This window comes from Haliotis cracherodii, unplaced genomic scaffold (assembly GCF_022045235.1).
Source record: "Haliotis cracherodii isolate W230 unplaced genomic scaffold, xgHalCrac1.p SCAF_7, whole genome shotgun sequence".
In the NCBI taxonomy this organism is placed as follows: domain Eukaryota; kingdom Metazoa; phylum Mollusca; class Gastropoda; order Lepetellida; family Haliotidae; genus Haliotis; species Haliotis cracherodii.
In genome coordinates this window covers 27,373,231-27,393,434 of record NW_027266330.1, presented here as the reverse complement: position 1 = coordinate 27,393,434, position 20,204 = coordinate 27,373,231, and the positions used below count along the sequence as shown (strand labels likewise).

General features: G+C 38.9%; 1 protein-coding gene across 1 annotated transcript; it reads left to right on the top strand.

Annotated features, from left to right (window-relative positions):
* The first annotated feature begins 483 nt into the window (after nucleotides 1-483).
* Nucleotides 484-19,828, top strand: LOC139447495 (collagen alpha-5(IV) chain-like). Its single transcript, XM_071228894.1, has 6 exons — nucleotides 484-905; nucleotides 5,134-5,190; nucleotides 6,248-6,382; nucleotides 10,949-10,993; nucleotides 12,313-12,375; nucleotides 19,751-19,828. The coding sequence occupies exons 1-6, from the start codon at nucleotides 816-818 to the stop codon at nucleotides 19,826-19,828; spliced, it is 468 nt and encodes a 155-aa protein (XP_071084995.1). The 5' UTR covers nucleotides 484-815.
* Nucleotides 19,829-20,204: the final 376 nt, after the last annotated feature.

Below are 20,204 nucleotides of genomic sequence, written 5' to 3'. Positions count from 1 at the left end.
TGTCGCTATTTCAATCGGAAATGTTACTCAATGGCAATTTGAATGAACAACAGACCTTTGTTTATACATTGTAACGTGACGCTTGCATTAGAGAAGGGTGTTACAGGAAAGGTAACTGTTGTATTCAATTCATATGCAGATCAAATAACCGATGTTAACGAAAGAATTACTCAGAGCAGGTTTTTATTCCACATTTCTTCTTTTTTAACAGAGTACGGGGTTTTCGCTTATAACGTGATTCTATTATTCGAATTTAGGAAATTATTCCACACATTAGATTCAATTCTTTGCACGCCTGGCTGTGAATTCTCCCAAGTTCTCGTGGGATATTTCGTATAGCGGACTGTTGCCCCACGACAAACACGGAGTGATTGACAGGTCAACCCCCCTTGCAGCATCCGCCCACAGGCACAAGTTCAGGGCGGCTTGCGCGGAAAAGGAGGAACTCTGCTTCCGCTAAGAGAAGTTAGTCCGTCTTGTTGGAAATTCTTGCACCACAATACCGACAAATTTTCTAGTTTAATCATGTATTGAGATATGACTTGGTAAAGTGGGGAATTTCCTAGACAAAATAGTTCAAATTTGGTGCCGATCTGAAACTTGAGAAAATAGTGCCCCTATTTTGTCGTCTGCAGTTTGGTGCATATTCCCTCAACTCGAGACAAGATGGTGGAAAACTGAAGAAACTAGCCCGTCTCGGAGTGAGGGATAGTGTGGAACAGCGAGTTTGAGGGGCTTGCTGGCTTTCCTTTGGCCAGTAGGCTTTATCATAGTATTATTCTACACAAGCAAAGTGTGATTTAACATTTAACAACATGAAACCCAAGGAATTTCTGAAGCGGCACTTGCCGTTAGTTCTAGGAGTGATTCTCTTCTTGGATTATTTGGATACTGCTTCTGGAGCCGTGAGTATTTCCTTTGTACATATATCTATTGACACACTGCAGCACTCGCTGATTTGATATTTCTATTCATGTAAACCATCTTATGGTCATGTCTATTGAAGACATGGTCATGCGCAAGTTGATCAAATTAATGTTTTCAGTAGGACGGTATTGTGTCATTCCAGACAGGATATTTCCTACTTCAATATAAGTTTTAGTGAGAAACTATTATAATAGCAATTTGTTTCGTAGTCTGAAATAAGTATGGTACTTATGTTGACTTCAGTGAACATCTGAACTATGATCAACTGATAGCATTCTTAATCTTACAGCGTGCCGTAATTCTTATAATCGGTCAATGTCTAATACCTCTGTAAACACGTCGTTGCTAGGGACATGTTTGGATAACTATTGTCTTGTAGATATGATTTTGTTAGGGGTGTAAGTTTTAGTGATGCAGAATTGTTCTTTAGTATGAATAGGATGTTAGTCTGAAGTTAGATATAGACACCTGTACAGTTTACCTTTACAAACTACAATGCACAATTTCGATAAAGTTTCTGACGTTAACATTATTATTTTATTGAGGTATGTCTTGAGCAAAGATATTCAAAATAAATCTGTCAAATTATCAGTCAAGTGGTTGATGAAACCAAATAACATTCAGTAACAGTTCCATGTCCATGTGCTTGGTGCTGTCTCGCGGTGCCATGGTACAGGGAGCAGTCATTATTTCGTTTTGCGCTGTTACGCTGAGCTTGATGTAGGTCACAGGCCTTATCTGGGTCTAAGCGTCCACACTCAAAAACGATTTATTTGCTGGCGGTCTGCATGGGACCCTCACAGATTCCAAAATAGATTCATGACTTTTGTGCTTGCTGCGCAGTTGTTCATACACGTTTGTTCAATTAGATCTGTTAAATGTGATATATTTGACATTGTGTGCAATGTGATGTCCTAGCGTTCCAAACACAACGTCACGGTTTTCCTTGTCCCTATCAACAGCTGATTATAGGATGACATCAAAACTTTATACACCCCAGACTGTTAAAGTGGGTTAGATCAAACTTAGGAAAAGTGGTGTATTTGTTAAATTAAAATCAAGAAAAGTGATGTATTTGAGCCAACACACATTTCCCATTTTTTTCTACTTATACAGATTCATGATGAAATGATAATAAGTGTTAACTTTAAATTCTGTGACTAATGTGTGAATTTGTAAGGCATGTGTGAAAAAACGAAACACTATGGTGTAATTGTGATAGTTATGCATTGGCTTTGTTTGTGTGCTAGTTTCCTCACAGAGCCCAACTGTAGTTCCAGAATGTTCTACACAAATGACCCTTCACCTACTTTCTGTATTGACCCATGGCCATTGAATAGATACCATATCTGATACAGAGTGCTGTCGTTGCACAAACCATCCAATCTTCTATTAACTAACAGTGTTATTCTGCTATGATTATTGATACATTTTGTAAAAACATCAAAATAATATAATTGTAATTTACTGATATATGTTTTACCAATTACAAAAAATTAAATTAAGAGTTCAAATAACTCAAATATGTTTTTCGCAAAATATCAGTCTATGTGACTGAAGTCAAACTCAGCAGTTTAACCTTGCTCAAATTAGTAATGATGATAATTATGTATATTTCACATTCACAAATAGAACAAGAAAATATATTGTACTTAAACACCCCACAGTGGTCAGGTAAAGAAGCATAATCCTTACCAGTTATAAAGGAAGCAAATTGTTATAATACAAGGAATATAAACTTTTGATCTATACAGTGTAACAAAAAAAATGGTATTTTAAAATGCAGATTTTTTTCAGCATGAACATATAAAAAACATTATTTCGATTTTATTAAGTGTTAAAACTGTCCTCAGTGCCACCCCCACCCACCCACTGGGCAACTTTCAATCTGATGATGAAGCACATTGTTTTAGTCAGCACATGGCCTCAGTGCTGAAATAGTTTTGGTCAAGATAAGGAAATATGATAACATCCCTGCCTGAAACCCGACCCTGTGCTAATGAAAACCACACAGCCCCAGTCAGCAGTGTGTAGGCTGGACTGGACCCCACCTGGGGTCACATGTGTCACCTGGGTGGGGTAATGTTACACAAGGGATGCACACACATCTTGTAGCAAGCAGTAACACACACAAACACATCTTTTAGCAAGCAGTAACACACACAAACACATCTTTTAGCAAGCAGTAACACACACACACACACACACACACACACACACATCTTGTAGCAAGCAGTAACACACACACACATCTTGTAGCAAGCAGTAACACACACACACACATCTTGTAGCAAGCAGCAACACACATAAACACATCTTGTAGCAAGCAGTAATACACACACATATCTTGTAGCAAGCAGTAACACACACAAACACATCTTGTAGCAAGCAGTAACACACACACACATCTTGTAGCAAGCGGTAACACACACATCTTTTAGCAAGCAGTAACACACACACACATCTTGTAGCAAGCGGTAACACACACACATCTTGTAGCAAGCAGTAACACACACACACATCTTGTAGCAAGCAGTAACACACACACACATCTTGTAGCAAGCAGTAACACAGACACACAAATCTTGTAGCAAGCAGTAACACATGCATCTTGTCGCAAGCAGTAACACACTCAAATCTTGTAGCAAGCAGTAACACACACACATTTTGTAGCAGGAAGTAACACACACACACTCACACACACACACACTATTTAGCAAGCATAGCATTGACAAAAATCCTTATATTGCATGCATAGGAATAACTGTGATTCTCCACGCACACTCTTTAAGTCCCACACCCCTCCCTATAGATATGCCTTACACATAATGTGAGGATGACCTTTATTAAAATGAGAAAATGAAGTAGGTTTTCTTCTATCTTTGCCTGGAATTTAAGAGAACAAAGTGACACAATTTGTTTTGAAGATGGCGTGCTTGAAAAAAATAATGAATTAAATTGATACACTAAAACATGTCGACAAACTATTTGTATAGTCTATTAGAATGATATAATTTTTAGTAGTTTTTCATCTGAATATTATATGTTAAGTCTGATTGTTGGACTGACAGAGAGTATATATTTTGATTATCCAAAATTTAAACAGGATTACAAGGATTTCAGTGTACATCAGGAACCATGGTTTTGCAGACTCAAAAGAGTAATTATTGATTTTCAACAATTTCTAAAAGAACAAATTCAGAAAAACATTATTGTCTTGCTGGTAAGTTTGGAATTTAGAGTCTCTGCAAACCTAGATAACCTATATAGATCTAACAGTTCAAAGATACCATTTTCAAACACCATACACAACTCATATACTCATGATTTATAACTGATGCTTGCCAATCCAAGTCTGGTAAATTAAAAGATGGATTTGTAACATTCATAAAACTCAAATTATAAACTTTCCAGTTGCGTTTTGTGAAATAGTTGATCTCTGCACAGTGTTCAGTGTTAAGAGGGGTCCTTGAAATTTGAATCTAGGTACTCCATCAATCAATATTCAACAAAAGGGCTATGAGTCTAATGACAAGGACCTATTGACTTGCAGGTTTAATTTTGAAGACTGCTGTAGAATAATACATCATACAAAATATTATCATCAATCTGTATTGAAGTCCCCTATGTCAACATCTATCCTAATCAAACAAGGATTTGATCAGTGCATTTGATGAAACATTACGCCCTAATCCAAAAAGATATGTTTTTATTTGAGTTTAATGAGACTGTCATTAATTTTCTTTGATTTAAGGAACTACCAGGCATGAGTCATTTTAGAGTCCAATAGAATTGTTTAGGTTGGGACATGTCATGTTTTCATTAAGGCAGTAGGGTAGCCTAGTTGGTAAATTGTTTGTACCTCATGCCAAAGACCCAGGTTTGATTCCCACCATGGGTTCACTAGGCTTGTCATAAGAGGCGACTACCCAGATCGGGTGGTCAGGCTCATGGACTTGGTTGATGCCTGTCATCATATCCCAGTTACGTGGATCAATGCTCATGATGTCAATCACTGAATTGTCTGGTCCAGACTCGATTATTTACAGACCGCCGTCATATAGCTGGAATATTGCTGAGTGCAGCGTTAAACAACAAACAAACAATGTGTGCAGAACATTAGTCATGATAGTGCTGGGATATTGGTAAAAGAGGCGTAAAAGCATACCCTTTCATTAACGTTAATATCTTCTTTTTGTTTTCCAGGCTTGTAAAGGATGCACATCGTCTGTGTGTATCTGTGAGGGTCAGAAAGGAGAAAACGTAAGTAATACTTCCTTCCAAGCCTATTTGCAAAATTATGCATTATGTGGTACAAGTTGTGACAGTTAGTTGACAAAGAATCAATCACTTCAGTTATCATGTCTATTTTGTGTTGAACTTTGTATTACATTTCACGAACAGTGTTCTGTATGTTACATTTCAGTAGGTGTTACTATCTGTTATCACCTAGCAGTTATGTGTACAAACATTTTCCTTATATAGATTCATACCATTAATTCTTTGTGTTATGTTTAACTTTGTATAACACTTTAAGAGGATTATTTTGAATGTTTGCAATTCTGTATGTATTGTTATGACTTATCACCTAGCTGTGATATAACAGGAAACAGTGTCACTACATCCCAGCTCAACATTACAGGTTAAAGAGAAGTAGAGGTCCGCTGTTATAGCTCTGCTGTTGTAGTGTGTTGTGTGAGCACTGTTTACATTGGTGTGTGAAGCTGTTTGTCTGTCCCCTGACTTCTTATTAGGGAAACCGCAGACTGGGGTTACATCACACTTAATCATTCTCACTTGCAGCTAGTGTTTAAATGGCTATAACAGTGATGCAACACTTTGTTTAATTAGGACTTGTTAACAAATAAACTTGCTGGTCGTTGACATTTTCTGGGTCTTTTATGATTGTTTGGCCTTCTGACATCAGCTTTAGCAGTTAACACTTGTGAAATGAAGAAATGTTATTATTTTGACTAGGTACTGTGTATCTACATGATTTAGATGTTAATTTTTGTTAAAAAGATGTGTTAAATAACATTTACACAATAGGGAACAAATAGTGACCATTATATAAGTTTTGATAATCCTTTATGGAATATCTGTATTTATTAAAATCAGCATCAGGAAAATAAATTAAACACTAATTTTATTTGTTAATGTTATTTAACTGAAGTGAAATATCCATTTTTTATTGTAAGATGCATAAATAGAAAATATATTTAGAACATAGAAAGGTGTGAGTGAGGTCAGACCACCAGTAAGTGTGTATTTTCTATGTGTTCTGTGAATGAAACAGTTCATGCTGGTTTGTGTGTTACAGGGAGGAAGAGGACTGCCGGGTCTCCAGGGTCCCCCTGGCCTGCCTGGCTTTCCTGGACCAGAGGGCCCCCTTGGCCAATTTGGGATGAAAGGTGACCTGGGTGAGGTTGGCGCACGAGGACCTAAGGGATTCAGAGTAAGTACCAGAAGTGATGGGCGTGTAGCAGGGCATGGAGTCATCCCACAGATGACACCCTTGCATTGTCAGCCTGCCCATTAGTCATCTGGAAAAGGTGTGTGACCTCAGATTAGAAGGTCCATGGTTCGAATCCCATCACAGGACTCGGAAATATTATCGCTGCTACAAGTGTAAACATGTTTAATGAACAGAGCATGAGCAGTGGTGGAAATGGAGCCAGTCACTTTTCAGCCGGGTAACTTTTTGCGATCCTTTCTCACTTCACCAATAGGTGACTATGCTTGTCGTAAGAGGCGATTAACGGGACGGGTCAGGCTCGCTTGGTTGATGCATGTCATTACATCCCAGTTACGTAGGTCGATGCTCATGATGTCAATCACAGGTTTGTCTGGTCCAGACTCAATTATTTACAGACGGCCTTCATATAGCTGGAATATTGCTGAGTGCTGCATTAAACAACAAACAAACAAACAAACACTTCACTAATAGATCATCTAAGGGCTGGCAGAATTTTTGGACAGATTTGCTTCCATGTTACATTAGGGGTGGTCGGGTAGTCTAGTGGTTAAAGTGTTCGCTCGTCATGCCGAAGACCCGGGTTCGATTCTCAACATGGGTACAATGTGTGAAGCACATTTCTGGTGTCCCCCGCCATGTTATTGCTGGAATATTGCTAAAGCAGCGTAAAACCATACTCACTCACTCCATGTTACATTATAGTAATTATTAGATTTTAAATCCATTCTTTTCTGAATGTGAGGAGGAGGTGTGTTATTTTTGTGTGGGGTGTTATGAAGTGAGATGAGCAGGGATGAAAATCCTGTAATCCATTGACTATGGCCTAATGAGGAATATTATATGAAATCCATGGTGTAGAATCTATTGTTATGGTTCAGGGGATTTCAACATTAATATTCTATACACAAATTCCACATTTACATGAGCTTTAAGAAAAGAGACCAGTCAAAATGCCTGGACCAATCTTACTCAGTGAGCCATATTTAAACATAAGTTAGTTGTCTTTGAAAAGTTGATATCTTTATTTCATAAATATTTACAATTTACATTAGTAGACAATGTTGAAAAATAAGTCAGGTGAGCCAAATAAAATTATTTAGAAAACGTCCCCTTGTTCACACCTGCTCGGCCTCAACCAGTTCATACACCTGTACAAGTCCATGTGAGTATTGGCCCTGGGGACTCTCAGCAATAAATTGTGCCCATCCAGGGCTATAAAATGGGCGTCCCCGTGTGACCACTGTAGCAACAGCAAATAAACAACTATGTATGTGTGATGCCTTATGCTTATTAAGGTTGGGATTTCTTTGTTTGAATGGAAGGTGATTGAAGTGAAGAAGACATGGATTTTTTTCAGAACAGAAATACAGATAAATCTTACATACATGCTTCAATATCATTAGTTTCAATCAATTCCAACATCAATACATTTTTGTGTCCTTTGGATATTATTTGCCTCCATTCTTAATATTTATGCATATTTGAAATAGATTAGAGCAGGAGTGATCAGCTGTGGAATATGTATAGTTTTGCATCTGGTACTGATACACACTGTATACAGAACTGTAGCTCTATGGATAGGAGTCTGCCCGGAGAGTGTAAGGTCCGGGGTTCGATCCCCGACTGCGTCATACCTACAGACGTTAAAAGATGCTACTTGTTGTTACCCTGACGGCATTAAAGGGCTAAAACAAGGACTGGTTGGCTCGGAGTCAGTATACTGTGTCTGAGTGGGGTATTCATGTTAAACTGTGACATGGTATCTCAGTGAGCTAGCACTATAAATCGGCATTAGTCCGGACTAGTACAAGCAGCCACACAAACACACACACGTACATAATCTTGGACGCGACGTTAAACCCCATTTCACCTCACCTCCCCTATGGATAGGACAGTGTTAAATGACCGTGGGAGTTGAAAGTGTTCATGTAACAGAAAGGTGTTAATAGGTCAAATATTATTTTCTAATTTCCTTCCCTTTGATGATAATTCTTCTGGTTCATTCGGTTTTATAAAACAATGTGGAAGTCTATCTTCTCCTGAATAGAAACAATAATCTGATTTAAGATCGGTTACTGAAACTTTATCAAAATGTAAGTCAGATAATATCAGTCTTCCAGCACTGTGTTTGTTCATGTGGCTGATGTTTAAGGGGTAAGGAATTGTTAATATGTTTGTGATGTGATCATATCTTGGGTTACATGGTCACAGGGGTGGGGCCAGGTGGCTGATTGGGATGGAATTGGCAGGGTCTGCCATATATTTGTTTTCTGAGCTTGTGGGATGATGAGCAGTCCATCCGGCTGACTTGTGTAGGCTGACTGTCTGTAGTGACTGTCTGTCCCCCAGTGTAGTGTGAAGTCTGACTGTCTGTAGCCAGCCCCCTGTGTAGTGTGAAGGCTGACTGTCTGAAGACAGCCCTCTGTGTAGTTTGAAGGCAGACAGTCTGAAGACAGCCCTCTGTGTAGTTTGAAGGCAGACAGTCTGTAGACAGCCCTCGATCTGTGTAGTTTGAAGGCTGACTGTCTTAAGACAGCCCTCTGTGTAGTTTGAAGGCAGACAGTCTGAAGACAGCCCTCTGTGTAGTTTGAAGGCAGACAGTCTGAAGACAGCCCTCTGTGTAGTTTGAAGTCTGACTGTCTGAAGACAGCCCTCTGTGTAGTTTGAAGGCAGACAGTCTGTAGACAGCCCTCTGTGTAGTTTGAAGGCAGACAGTCTGTAGACAGCCCTCTGTGTAGTTTGAAGGCTGACTGTCTTAAGACAGTCCTATGTTGTGTGTAGGCAGATTGTAGACAGCCATTCCCCCTCCTACTCCCCCAGTAGGCCACGAGAGAACCGCCCAGTGAGGCACTGCGGCATGTGACAAACACATGCTGTCAGTCCATTAATGCATTCAAATTGCTCAATTGCTGAATGACGTATGCATTTTTGAGTCATGGTGCCTCTTTATTATTCTTTTTCTTATGAAATTACGTCAAATATATTGATAGTTTCCAAGTGTATTGAATGTTAGGTTAACAAATAGAAACAATTGGTTCTCAGGGAAATTTGATTTCTATGTTAGAAGAAAATGTTACTCAAGGTCACAGTATCCTAAAATCCCAAAGGGTTGGTGTTTTGAAATAAACTCAGTCTTCAAGCCTGCCAGGAGGGACACGCATGAGGTACCGCTAGACACAAGGCGACTTCATGATAAATCCAGGGCGGGGATGTAGAATTTGATGTCCCTGTCTTGACTGTGGCAATGTGGGAGTGAGGGTAAAGAGTGGGAGGTGAACCTTGTAGTGCTGGGGGTGGGAATGTACTGTCAGGGCATCAGACAGGGATGGGCTGTCTCATTTCTCAAGAACTCAAATACCAGTACTTGTAATTTGATAGTCTACATCAGCAAAATTCAAAATTCCAACTGATTAGGAGGTGGATGACTGGTACATGTATTCCGGAAGGGACATTAGTGATATTGGTGTTTTTACATGTTGTTTTGTGTTAGAGGAATGTATGTCTGTCATTTAAAAGATTGCATCTGTTCCGTAATGCTTACATAGGCGCATTCACACACATGCACACACACAGGCACATGCACACACACACACGCAAACACACTCACACCACAAACACACACGCAAACAAACACACACACACACGCAAACACACACATGCAAACACACACGCAAACAAACAAAGAAACACTCTCCACAAACACACACACACAAACAAACAAAGAAACACACACCACAAACACACACGCAAACACACACACACGCAAACAAACAAAGAAACACACACACACACACACACACACACACACACACACACACACACACACACACACACACACACACAAACACACTATTTACTATTTGGCAACTATATGGTGATTTAAGTTGATGTTGGCTCTGTCTCTATACTATTAATGCACACACAAAGAGGCATCTAATCCTTTGTGCACAGTTCTTTCAGTGCTTCCAGTAGAAAGTAATTGAAAGTACAAAGGCCACACCCTACAGGCTGATGTGCATGATGGTTTAAACATGCTAAATATGAAATAAATCAAAATTGTAATTATGTATGAAAGACATATACAGTGTATGGGTAATTTGTCAGTAACATTATACAGGATAAATATTCTGGAGTTAACCAAGTGTTCCAAATTTTTCCAAATTGAAACGTAAAGGCTTACCCAGAAATCGGTTTGTTCAGAACTAAATTGTGAAATCAGTAAATGACCCCAAGTTTAATGAGTAATTAACAAATTATATTGAAACACACAGTTTAAGGTTTACAGTCACAAAAGCATTCCAAAGATCCTGGTTCATTCCTTGACATTGGTATAATGTGTGATGCCGGTTTCTGCAAGTAGCATAAAATCCATTTTATTCAAGGATATTGTTTTCATCAGTATTGCAGTGATATAATGTCGTAGACATTTACCACTTTGATGAAATCCCAAGGATGATGTAATGTTGAAGAGTAGAATGGTATGCATAATTTGAATCTTATTGTATTATTTAAAAACATTGCATAACATTTGATGTTTCTTTGCAGGGAACTTCAGGTCTGCCCGGTTTCACAGGAATACCAGGTATCCCGGTAAGTTGTTACATCATCTCGCTATCCTGGTAAGTTGTCACATTATCTCTCTATCCTGGAAAATCGTCACATCATCTCACTATCCTGGTAAGTTGTCACATTGTCTCTCTATCCTGGAAAATCGTCACATCATCTCGCTATCCTGGTAAATCGTCACATTGTCTCTCTATCCTGGAAAAGTGTCACATCATCTCGCTATCCTGGTAAGTCGTCACATTGTCTCTCTATCCTGGAAAAGTGTCACATCATCTCGCTATCCTGGTAAGTCATCACATTGTCTCTCTATCCTGAAAAAGTGTCACATCTCGCTCTCCTGGTAAGTTGTCACATTGTCTCTCTATCCTGGTAAGTTGTCACATTGTCTCTAGTATCCTGGTAAGTTGTCACATTGTCTCTTGTATCCTGGGAAGTTGTGACAATGTCTCTAGTATCCTGGTAAGTTGTAACATTGTCTGGTATCCTGGTAAGTTGTGACAATGCCTAGTATCCTGGTAAATTGTGACAATGTCTCTCTAGTATCCTGGTAAGTTGTGACAATGTCTAGTATCCTGGTAAGTTGTCACATTGTGTCTCTAGTATCCCAATAAGTACTGAAAGCAGGTGCTTGTGTATTTGCTGGATAAAATTGTCATGGAGTGCTGCAGGTTTACCATAACAGTTTAGAAACATATTTCATAAACATTAAGCTGCTTCATGTGGATTCCATAAGCACCAAGAAAATATGTCTTGATTTTCTTTCTCACATATTTTCAGTATGCTCAAGGTAACTAAGTTTCCAAATGCATTAACAGGACTGCATCACGACATGTGCAGCTCCTAACACACGTCAGCTGTGTGCCAGAGTAGTGCCAGTGCTCTAGTGCGTGTCTGTACACCATCACATGATACAAATCTTATCTGCTGACCAGGTGATCTCATTATGAGGGACGATATCTGGTCATGCTACATTGAAAATGAATAATTTCATGTTTTTAAGATTGTTTTTCATTTCAAGATACAATAAATACAATTCAACACAATACAGTAGACAATTTCTTTAGGTTTGCATCAGTAGTTATTATTCAATACAATGTTTCTGATAAAGTGGAATAGAAAGTGTCATCACATTTCTGTCCACAAGCCAGAACTTTACTCATCATTTTCAATAGTTTTGTGTTAACTTCTAAAAACTTCTAATCTTTTTGTCATCTAAGGTGCTGCGATTCCCTGTTCAGAAACCGATAAAATCTAAAAATTTCCATTTTCAGCAGAATCATAACATTACTAGACGCTAGAAGGATTTCCATGACTAGAGTGTTGAGATCATGTTGTTATTTCAGGGTCAGTCTGGTATGGAGGGACCGGTAGGACCCCAGGGATATCCCGGCTGCAATGGAACCAAGGTACGTACTGTTTGCCATGTCATGGCCCCGTCCCATAGTGTGCTACCTGCTACACTTCTGCTATGAATGATTACATTGTGTGGTATTCCATCTTCACTATATCTCATTCCTCACCAATACTGTACCCTGGACATTATATATCACGATTCACTAATACTGTACCCTGGCCACTTAATATCAAGATTCACCAATACTGTACCCTGCCCAATAAATATAGCATCTTACCAATACTGTCCGATGATCACAATATGTCATACTTCACCAATACCATACCCTGGCTAATATATATAGCATACTAATATCATCCTCTGGTCACTATATGTCATATCTCACCAATACTATACCCTGGCCAATATATATAACATTTCACCAATCCCGTATCCTGGCCAATATATATAACATTTCACCAATAGCATCCCCTGGTCACTATATGTCATACCTCACCAGTACCATACCCCGGCCGATATACGTCATATCTCACCAATACCATATCCTGGCCAATATATATAACATCTCACCAATACCGTACCCTAGCCAATACATATATCATCTCACTAATACCGTACCCTGGCCAAAATATATATATATAACATCTCACCAGTAGCATCCCCTGGTCACTATATGTCATATCGCACCAATACCGGATCATTATATGTTACATGTAACCAATATGCACCCTTTTCGCTATAGCTTGCCCCTATCGCACTCAATAAACAAAAGATGCTTACTCAGAGGTTTGTGAGGTTTATCTGATGGAATGGTTCCCCTAGGTGCCACCGTGAGCTATGAGCCTTCTCAGGGTATAACATTTCACCATGTAGGAAGTGACTCATTGTCAGAGGCATGTTAACCACTTGATGGCAGACAACCTTGATGAAGCAGGTTGGATAAACACACACTGCAGCATACTGCAAATTGGGAGGGTCTTTTGATCAGAGCCATCATGATAGTTACTGTCTAATGATTTTTGATCAAACTGTTTGTTTATTTGTTTGATTATTATGCCGCACCCAGCAATATTCCAGCTATATGGCAGTGGTCTCTCTTACAGACCCCAGTGCATACATTTGATAACAACATCACCCCAAGTACACTCTCATCCCCTTCTTAGTTCTAGTAAATAAGAGACAAGTGGGCTCCTTAATACTCAAGGGTTCCATTACAGAATTATTTTTATTTACCCGGTAACCTTATACATAAGTTTATTCCAAGGACTGTGTTAGTCTATATGGTCTCGTATGTACCAGTCTATCAAGAATTCTACTTGAAGTTCCCACTCCTTTAAACCGAGTGAATGACACTTCCCCACATGTGCATATTAAAAGGTAGCTAGCTATAAGGCAAAAAAACAGTTGACCATATGATATATATTCTATTTTCAAAGTTTTCATTGATTTCAACATATGTTCATCAACAGTAAGACTATGAATAAGTCAAGAGTAAGAGAAGGTTTGGCAGTGAGTGAGTGATTATTGCTTAACGTCGCATCAGCAATCTTGCAGCTATTCACAGCGATGAAGGTTTTGGAGATTAGATACTCAAAAGATGTAAAATTATGACTGTATATTTTTTACTATGGTAAGCATTCACTACTAACTTCTTCTCCTCTTTCCCAGTCCTTACTTAACGTTCATTAAGTTTCCAATTTCCTCCACTTATTGTAAGAAACATGAACCCATTATTGAAAAACTCCTGTGTTAAAGAGCTAAGCCAAACCCTCCAATCACATATCAGCAAGTTATTGTTGGGTGTGGGGAATTGTCCGTTATCAGTGGGAAAATGTCTGGTGGGGAATTGTCTGTTTAAGAAATTATCCATTTACTGGTAGGGAATAATTTTATTGTCTGTGTGGGGAAATGATTGTGTAAGGAATTATCCATTTACTGTAGGGAATAATTTTATTGTCTGTGTGGGGAAATGGTTGTGTAAGGAATTATCCATTTACTGTAGGGAATAATTTTATTGTCTGTGTGGGGAAATGTCTGTGTAAGGAATTATCCATTTACTGGTAGGGAATAATTTTATTGTCTGTGCAGGGAAATGTCTGTGTAAGGAATTATCCATTTACTGGTAGGGAATAATTTTATTGTCTGTGCAGGGAAATGGTTGTGTAAGGAATTATCCATTTACTGGTACGGAATAATTTTATTGTCTGTGTGGGGAAATGATTGTGTAAGGAATTATCCATATACTGTAGGGAATAATTTTATTGTCTGTGTGGGAAAATGTCTGTGTAAGGAATTATCCATTTACTGGTAGGGAATAATTTTATTGTCTGTGCAGGGAAATGTCTGTGTAAGGAATTATCCATTTACTGGTAGGGAATAATTTTATTGTCTGTGCAGGGAAATGTCTGTGTAAGGAATTATCCATTTACTGGTAGGGAATAATTTTATTGTCTGTGTGGGGAAATGTTTGTGTGAGGAATTGTCCAGACCCCCATTAAAACTAATGCTACCTTATCCTACCCAGCTACCGTCCTGTATCTAGAATGTTGCTGAGTGTAGCCTTATACAACACACAAACACCTTTCCCTACCCTCTGTCTTCCCTCGTCAGGTGCTTGTCTCAAGTTCCACTCCCCCCCTCCCCACCATCCCCTGACTCCCCCTCAGAGATGAACCCATGGCAGGGTGCAGTGCCATGGCATGTCCACATTAAAGTAATTAGCAGACTGCTCCATAGACAAAGCTTCTTTCATATCTTAATGAAAGTCCCATGAGCCAGGACTGACACATGGGAGCTCCCTGTTAATCTGACTCCAGGATTATTAAGATAAAAGGCAAGGAAGTTGTAACAACAAGCACATATAGTGGTTTACAGACACCCAGTGTAGCGCCTGACACTTTCTTCATTGAAGTAGGGTAAACAGTGCCCCCCCCTTGTGTCTTACAAGGCTTACTGTGCATCCCCCATGCAGGGACAATTAACGCAATCCATCTGAACAAACAGGAGCTTCACTCAGTGGTCATAGCTGATTATTGGAAGGACCTGGTGGATGTTACCTCATGCAAATATTTAGATGATAATACTGTGACAGTAAAAATTAATTTATTATTCAAAGGATATGGACATTTGGGATGAGAATTGGAGAATTGAATGGTTTATTTAAGACTTATTTATGTGAAGTTTGAGGTGTGGCTGGCTAAAGGGTGTTGTCAGAGGGAACTGTTTGATTATCCATTTCTGGAGTGATGTAGTGCGCATATTTTATAACTATTACTACAAAATTCCTAAATATTCAAGATATAAAATTGTGTAGTTGATCTGAAAATGTAGAATCTTATGATCATTCAAATAAGATTACCGTATTTTCTTGAGTATAGTGCACACCCATGTATAATGCGCACCCCCTTCTAGCGGGTTCAATATTAAAAAAAAAAGAAATTTGAATATTATGCGCAGAAACAATTTACACCGTACCCTTTCAGCGTAGTCCGGCAAACGAATGGGTGATGAGAAACTTAGTCAGTACAAATTTGAAATTTGAGATAAAAAATAAGTCTTAGTGGCAAACGATTTCAGTTGGTATTTGAAAATTGAGTCGAGAGTTTTGATGAATTATTATTATATTTAATGCAAGTTTAGGTGGAAAACAGTTATTTAAAACAACAGTTGTACAAGTATGATACATATAATATGGGGCGGTCGGGTAGTCTAGTGGTTAAAGCGTTGGCTCGTCACGCCGAAGACCCGGGTTCAATCGATTCCCGACATGGGTACAATGTGTGAAGCCCATTTCTGGTGTCCCCCGTCGCGATATTGCTGGAATATTGCTAAAAGCAGCGTAAAACTATATTCACTCACTCACTCACATATAATATGCCTGCCCAGCTCCATGAAGCTGACGAGTGTCAGAGGCTGGTTGTGCATGAAACGTGATGTGCAGTTATAGGGCACTCATTTCAATAGTTTATATAGCTTGCGTCAAAATGTACATTTGGGGGTGGTTTGTTTGTCATTAGGAAAGAGCATTTGATATTCAGGGGCTTGGGGTGTCCTCGGATTTAAAAAAGGACTTTCAAAGATTAATGATGTAGGTCTCTCCCTCCCACATGCATGTGTAGAAGTCTAAATGTCAGCTGTACTAGGGTATAAGAATGAGCAAGCCCCTGTATGAGCTGGCCGCAACACAATACTGGTGAATTACTAGCCTGTTTATCCCAGCATCACAAAAACAACAGCCCACCCAGGACACATGGTGCCACATTCACAGATAAAGAGAGCGCTGAGGCCTTCTGGGATGCACTTGTTGCTTAATGTTTGTCCTAAAGTGACTGATTTCTGCGGAAAGATACACGTTTCTGCAAGTGTCAGCACAATCCGATGGGGGACGAGTACATTCCTTGGGACACTGATTGTTTCAATCATGGGTCAGATCAGATTTCCGCCATTACATGTCTTATGTCAATAATTCGAAATATTTATCTGCCCACTAGTTTTTTTCCTGAGCATATGCCCCAAAAACATGGAGTGCATGGTCCCCAAAAGAAGATATGCAGACATCATTGATAAATTATGTTGCATGATAAGGACGTTGGAAAATTGTGTTCTCATATATCAGCCTATAAGAATGTCTAAATAGTTGGCCTTTGTTTGATGATAAGGGCCCCTCTTCCACCCCCCCCCCCCCCCCCCCCCCCCCCACACACACACACGCACACACACACGCACACACACACACACACACACACACACACACACACACTGCCAGAGGTTCTTGCAAATATACCTACATATCCTGATAAAGTACTGGCACAAGTTCTCTAACTATCTTAGAGCACAGGCAGATACTCAAGTTCCATGAACTATACATTGTGCAGGTCACACAAACTCCACCATTGACATTTTGAGCAGATTGCATGATTTCATGTGAATTTATATATGATTTTATCAGCATATAAATGTACTCTACTTGACCAAAACAGTGACCACCCACTGGATGAAAGTATTTGCCTGTGCTCTAAATACTGGTTGTGTCAGTAATGTTGACAATGGACTTCAATACTTGTTACATTATGGAGGCATAAACACAAAAACAGATGAGCTTCCTATGTCAGTCTGCACCGAGGATAGCACTCCGGTTGTAATGCTTTTACCTCCAAAAACTATATTCAAGTCAATTCCTATAAATAAATGTGTTGACAAAAATAACTTGACAGACTGCTTATGTAATAATTAACACATGCAAAAATGTAAACAACTGTAAAGAATCAGTGACTATTAGTTGGCTTTGTCCAATTGTTATTCGAAGAAATTTCTTGATTAACCAATCAAAATGGCACCGAATCACTAATAACTTAGGTTGCACGAGTGGCCCAGTCATCTAAGGCGCCACAAGTCGCTGTGCAAAGTTGCATTCATTGGGCATGCCAGAAACCTATGATTGTAGGTTTGAATCCCAGTTCGCCCAAATTACGTTTTGAGGTTTGTCAGCACCATACCCATGCCCATGGGTTTTGCCAAAGTGGTAAGCATCAGATACCTGCATCACACTCACTCACTCACTCACTCACTCACTCACTCACTCATCCACTCACTCATCCACAAACCCACCCACTAACTCACTCACTCACTCAACCCAGAGAGCTCCTCTGTTTGCTACGGCCCAAAGCATGTCCAAGTTAACACCAGTTGATTGTCAAGGAACATAAACAATCTTGAGGTTGACCTGTGTCATACTCCTCTGATATGGTATGCTGCAACAATGTCATGTTGGGCTCCAGTGATCATTTCTTGATTGAATTTTCAGCCTCATTACCATTTTGTTCTTATCTGGCGCCAGGTCTGTTAGATAACAGTGCCAAAGGTTTCCTTTGTGGTGTCTGGCAAGTTGTCATCCAAGACCATCTCATGCAGTTTACCATCAAGCTTTTATCGCTGAGATGTGATAATAGTCAGTTAGCGAATGGCAAATCCTGTTAGAATTGGTCTCCAACAGCCTGTGCGGTGGTCAGGCTTCGTGACTTAGTTGATAGCAACAACCTGTGCGGTGGTCAGGCTCCGTGACTTGGTTGATAGCATGGCACCGTAACACATTGACCATAGCTCATGATATCAAATGCTGAATTGTCTGGTCCAGGCTGGTTTATTAACAGACTACTAGCTACTTGTAAAATATAAATTGGTACTGGTAAATATCACCATTAACCTACACATTTTTTTTAAACCTGGGTTGATGGATACTGCCTATTGCTGGTGCATATATTGAATCCAGTGTGCTGAACATTGGAGAGGATGACATGAAAGTGTGAGGATGCAATGGCAATTGTTTCTGATTTTTAGCTATTTCCATGTAAATAAATTGCAAATAATTCCATGGCATTTGATTCCCTGAGCAAGCCATATATTTTTGTGTTCATGTTTGCATAAACCTAAAAGCATTATACCACGCCTACTAATTGACTAATGAAGTCATTGAAATGCATTTAGAAGTTGAATACATGACACTTTTTTATGGATAGAATAAAAGAAGTTGCTATCCATAAGAAAGTGTCATGTATTAATGGACTTCTGTTTACTGATTGGCTTATAATATTATTGTTGACTTTTCTATTTACTAGAATTAACTTAGTAGGTTTACAGTATTCATACTGTTTTTTAGCTCACCTGGCTGAAAGTCATGGCCAGTTTTCCCTCCTGACCAGTAAAGCTGTAACAGTTTCAAATCCTATATTATGGCCACCACAGGAGCCATATTGAAAAACCTATATATGGACATTACTCAGCCATGTTTCTTCAAAATATTATATGTATGGAGTTAGTAGTTTGGCTCAACACATATGTTTCATTTTTAGTGATAATGTATTTTTGGACATATATTTGACCTTAGCACTTTCTACATTCTCTCAAAATGTGTTTCCTCACAAGTCATCTTTTCAGAAACCACTTAACCAGTGAAGCTTAATCCCACCAATGATGACATTTGAGTTTGTTCAAGATGTTCGAATCCAATTTTCAATATGGCCCACTCGGCAGCCATTTTGGAAAACCTATTTATGGCCATTACTCAGTCAACACATCTCTTTCTTCTTTTGTGACATTTTAATCTTTCAGTTTGACCTTGTTTTGACCATGTTAAATTTTCTCAAACTGCATAGTTGGCTTTTGGGGAGCTGAACTTGAATGTTGAACTTCAGCTGGCATTTATGTTTCCACATCTGATGTCATTAAAGTTTTTTAGTTATGCATAAGATATTTGAATATCGCCTTTTGTTAAGTGTCTGTCTTTGTTGACATTTTAAACTGTTGAATACTGATCAAGGTGAGCTACAGCGCCATGGCACTATGTTTTTGTTTATTCTTCCATAAACACACAAAATATAGAAGTCATAAGTGATTAAACTCATCACATACCACATGTGTTCTTCTTCTAGGGAGGTGCAGGTTTCTCTGGACAATCTGGTCTGCCTGGCCTGCCAGGATCTAGAGGGCGTCCAGGTCGACCCGGGTAGAAAGGTAAGAATAAGCCTTATATACTATTTATCACTGTTTTGTAGTATATTGCTGAAACAATTGCTTAATAGAACATTATATACCTTTAGCACAGCCTGCATGTTTTCTCGAGATAATAACCAGATTGTATTTAAACGTGATGAAAATTTGGTTTTCAAAATGGTTCAACCTGTCAAAGCATGATGTTATGTTTGGAGGGAACGATTTGATATATCAAACCTTGAGTTTAGAAGAACTAATTTTTATTTATTGTAGATTTAAGCTTATGATCTCTGAAGAATTAGGATTTGGTTGCATATTTCATTGGTTGCATTATTTCCTAGACTTGTATTGTTTTTTTTGTGTAAGAGAATTATTTGTGATATATGCTTTGTT

Excerpts from the sequence above, each read along its gene's own strand:
- LOC139447495 (XM_071228894.1), top strand. The coding sequence starts at position 816 with ATGAAACCCAAGGAATTTCTGAAGCGGCACTTGCCGTTAGTTCTAGGA. Across the intron at positions 906-5,133 it reads TGGATACTGCTTCTGGAGCC|GCTTGTAAAGGATGCACATC; the intron begins GTGAGTATTTCC and ends TTTGTTTTCCAG. Across the intron at positions 5,191-6,247 it reads AGGGTCAGAAAGGAGAAAAC|GGAGGAAGAGGACTGCCGGG; the intron begins GTAAGTAATACT and ends TGTGTGTTACAG.